This window comes from Scomber scombrus, chromosome 4 (genome assembly GCF_963691925.1).
Source record: "Scomber scombrus chromosome 4, fScoSco1.1, whole genome shotgun sequence".
Lineage (NCBI taxonomy): Eukaryota > Metazoa > Chordata > Actinopteri > Scombriformes > Scombridae > Scomber > Scomber scombrus.
In genome coordinates, this window is record NC_084973.1 from 2,507,773 (window position 1) to 2,512,124 (window position 4,352).

At 43.7% G+C, this 4,352-nt stretch overlaps 1 protein-coding gene across 1 annotated transcript; it reads left to right on the top strand.

The window, feature by feature from the left end:
* Positions 1 to 1,466: 1,466 nt before the first annotated feature.
* Positions 1,467 to 2,474, top strand: tcima (transcriptional and immune response regulator a). Its single transcript, XM_062417669.1, has one exon. The coding sequence runs from the start codon at positions 1,591 to 1,593 to the stop codon at positions 1,891 to 1,893; it is 303 nt and encodes a 100-aa protein (XP_062273653.1). The 5' UTR covers positions 1,467 to 1,590; the 3' UTR covers positions 1,894 to 2,474.
* Positions 2,475 to 4,352: the final 1,878 nt, after the last annotated feature.

Sequence of the window (4,352 nt, forward strand, 5' to 3'; positions counted from 1 at the left end):
CCAAAACACTTACAGTAACTTGTTTGGAGACTTAACACACTGTATAATTGTTGCTGTGGTGTATAAAAAGAAACTATTAGAACATTCAAATCATCAAAAGCATGGTTGCAGTATACTTAGACTATTCACCTCGGGTCTCAGGGTGAAGGGGGGGGGGGGGGGGGATTTCCCAACAGGAAAAACACAGCCGGTAAACACACACCTCTCTGAACAAAATAACAACTTTATTTATCTCATCTGTGGTTTACAAACTGGTTTTTCAGCATCATTATCCTCCGCAGAATAACAAGTGAAAGAACACAAATGAGTCAGATGAGCAAAGGTTTCCTGTCTCCCTTGTTACATCTGTCCTCACATGTCACATCTTTGGTAATATTGACATAGCATTCAATATACAGATGTACAAAACATCATCATGCATTATACAAGAATACTGCATGTTTTCTTTTCTTCACATGCAGGGTATGGATATGGGTCCTTAAACGCACCATAATACAGACCAGGTTTCTTGTTGGTATTTTGTTGTTTTGGTGAGTGTTGACCTTATGGTTTGATCTACCATACGGACAATCTGTGCAAGTGACCAGTGGCCCTTAAGCAGAAATGGACCCTCAATGATGGGAGAAAAATGTCCACTTTATTACCAGGCTCCACAGAAATATGACACAAGGCTTGACTCATTCTTTTGTTCGTAGTTGTCGTCACTTCGTCAGAAAGTGAAAGTGAAATTTGGAGTTAGGAGGTTCTCACCCCAGTGCAGCATTGTCCACTTGGGAATAAAAGTAGGAACATTGGTTTCCAAGGAATTTAAGTCTCATGATTGACAGTTTTATTTGTCAATGTGATAGCTGGGGAGTGATGATTGGTTAGCAGGCCACAATGGACTGCGGTTACTTGGAAAAAAATGTCTTTAAAACACAAGCAGGGTCCACTTGGAATAAAAGTTGGAAAAGTTCCAAGAAATATTAATCTCATGATTCAAAGAGTCATAATGTGTGTGTGGGGAAAATGATCAACTAGTATGAGTTTCGGTACCCAGGGGCCCCTAGATGTACTAATCCAGCCTTGGTTGAACTGTAAAGCCAGTTTAGATTAAAAAACAAAAATAAAATAAAATAAAAAACAGATTGAATCTAGCCATTAAAATCCTATACACTCTGGTAAATAAATCATTCTAATGATTTTAACAGGGGGATCTCTAGTAATTGGGTCTTACAAGCTGCACTAAATGCTTACAGTGCAGTATTTCAGTAGCATTTGAGGCTGTTGGATGGGGTGATATTTTGCACACTGGTTTCATCATACAGTCTGCTGTGCTCTACTCTCCAGTGTACTGCTCGGAGAGAGGCGGCGCCTGTCTCTGCTTCGCGACTGCTGATGTCACCGCTGGAAGCGCGTCCTGCCAGAGCAAACCACCCACACATCAGCCCTATAAATACCCAAAGGCTCAGCTCTCCGGCACTCACTCACCCAAGCCTTCAACCTCGAAGCCGCTCCGGCGAAACCAGTGCGCGCCAACTCATCCTCAGAGAGTTGGAGGGCCGCTCTTGGAGCAGAACGGACGACATCCACCCGACAAACAAAGCCAAGATGTCGAGCTACGTATCCTCTGAGTGCCGCCGGGTCAGCCCGTCTGTCCACGGCAACAAATTTGACACTGCGCACCGCAAGAAAGCAGTGGCCAACATTTTTGAGAACGTCAACCAGGACTCTCTGATGAGGCTCTTCCAGAAAACAGGTGACATGAAGGCGGAGGAGAGAGTGAGGAGCATCTTCTCCTACACCCAGGACCCGGAGGAGACGGCCCGGGCTCTGATGGCTCTGAAACAGCGCAAGAAGGACAAGTTCCTCCAGATCGCTGGCATGGTCCGACAGCTGCTCAAGCTGCGTTGAACCGTCTCTGTCGGCTCTTGTGTGAGCCGAATGTGAAAACACTCCCCGGTATGACTGGGCTGCCGCAGCAGGAACGGCTCACCTGACGCAAGGAAATGTGCGGAGGTGAAGAAAATGTGCAGCCGGGCCGCTTGGAGGGCAAACAGGCTGCAGCTGTCACCTCATGGACGGAAGGTGACAGCGAGGGGTCCCTGCTATGAGCGGATGGAGCAAGAAGAACAGAGTTGGGAATATGAAGGGGAATCTTCCCTGAGACTTGAACTGATGAATGCATTCCTGTGGATGCTTGACTGTGAAGCAGCACCTGGTGCAAGGTGCACACCGCGCTGATGCTGGTGTAAAAATCTGCAAAAATGAGACTCTATAGTGCCGAAGAAACTACATGAATGCCTGTCCTGAACACATGCCTTGTCTTTCAGCTTCACTGTGTTACATGAACACTGTCATTAGTGGCCACTAATGTGTTTTTTTTTTGTTTGTTTTTTTGTCACGAACATGTTATAATGATGATTTGCATTTATGACATGTTTCTTTGTCTGTCATTTTTAAAATAAATTATTGCATTATATACTAAAGATGAATGCTTGTTTGTCCTCATTGCACACTTTCTCACATGGTTTCAATAGTGTGATATCAATACAGTCATATAGGTTCAAATGCATCCTGTTCAGTTATGGCTAGCTTAGTTATTGTCTCTAATGTGTTGTAGACTATTAAGCATAGAGGAAACTAGATGAGACCAGTTTGAGTGGAGTCACAGTGATGTTGACCTTTGTCACTCAAGGATTAAAGGTCCATCCATGAAGATGGGCAGCAAAAGAAAACAAAAGAAAAAGAAAGGTGTGGCTGAAGTGAAAGTGAAATTATATTTCAACAGTTTAACTTATTTTTCTGGTTAAAAAAAAATACAAAAGATAAGTCTGAAAACCACATTTAATGACTTCCTTTTTAGCGATTTGACATATTACACATCTTAGCCACCTAACCAACAGCTGTGACATCTGTGTTAGTCATAAACAGAGGAAACCCCACTGGTAACAACAATCCCAAGACATGTTTGTAGTAACTGACATTAAAGGTTTAAGACAAACACATCACAAAGGAAAAGCAGCAGCTCGTGCGTAGAGTGAGGGATTAGATTACTGTTTATTTGCCATTAATAAAGGCGCCTCATAGTGCGTACATTTCTGCTCGTGCTGTATTGTGTTGTGATGGAGCAAGGGCATTTCAAAAGGAGCAGAGTCACTCGTGAGAGGTTAACCTTCATCGGGTTTCCCCCTCACTGCGCTGTGTGCCTCACCAGACCGGTGCGAACCAGTTTGGCTCAGGTTGGGCTGGATGGGAGGAGGAGGAGGGGGAGGGGGTGTGTGGATGACTGTCTCTGCACAGCGTGTTTGTGTTGGAGTCTATTTAATCATCCCTACTCTGTAGATAAGAGCCTGTCTAAGTAGCATTACAGGGTTTAGACCTGTAGAGGCTTCGCTACATCGTCCTCTGATTCTTCACTCTTAAAAAAATAATATATGACCCCTCCATCACAGCAGCCATATATTCCGTTTTACTGCCCCTACTTCAGATCCTTTATGTTGTTTTTCTTTTTCATGGGGGTGTGTACAGCAGGCTTAGCCGCAGACACACAGATCACTTGAGTGGATGCCTGCTAATCTGCTTGCTTTGATAGTCCCTGCGCCGGCTCAAACCAGTTCTCGGGGTTGTTGTGCATGACGACATCTGACTGAGGGAGCTTCTGGCATGTGCCAAAAGATACGGCCAGCTCAAGTAAGCTGTCACTCATCCCGTGGTGAGGAACTGTCAGGTGAACAATCACCTGTGACTAGTTTAAAGGAGAGTTTGTGCGGTGACGCCAGAACCTAATGACTTTACGCCATACAGCAGACGGCGGGTGAACTCCCTCTTTAATCTGACTGTTACTCCCTGACAACCGCCGAGGTAGAAAGGGGCAAAGATAAATACAATGGAAGCAAAAGAGAAAATGAATAAAATATGAACGTTACATTATGGAAATATGTAATATAATGACTTTCAAGCGAGGTGTGTGTATTTTATTCAGACTGTTTAGGTTTGTTTAATTCAATAAATTGGGTGTAACTTGACTCTACTAGTTTAGATTCAGTGAGTCATAAGCTTACCTTTTATAATAATTGTATCAACCTTTAAAGGCTGACATGGCTCTTACTGGCTTGGAATTACAGAGGTAGTGTAACATTTTGACACATATGTGGCTAAGTTCAGGAGTTTAGCTTGTCCCTGTGAGGTTGGAGATGGATGACGAAGGACATGTAGCATGTTAGTCAGTGAGCTTTAGAGGTGCTGGTTTATTAGTTTTGGACCGAATTCCAGTCCTTATGCTGTAGCTTCGTATTTAAGGTACAAACATGAGAATAGTGTTTCTATCTTCTCTGTAAGCCTCAGCAAGAAAGCAAATTCCCCAATGTGTT

Excerpts from the sequence above, each read along its gene's own strand:
- tcima (XM_062417669.1), top strand. The coding sequence starts at position 1,591 with ATGTCGAGCTACGTATCCTCTGAGTGCCGCCGGGTCAGCCCGTCTGTC.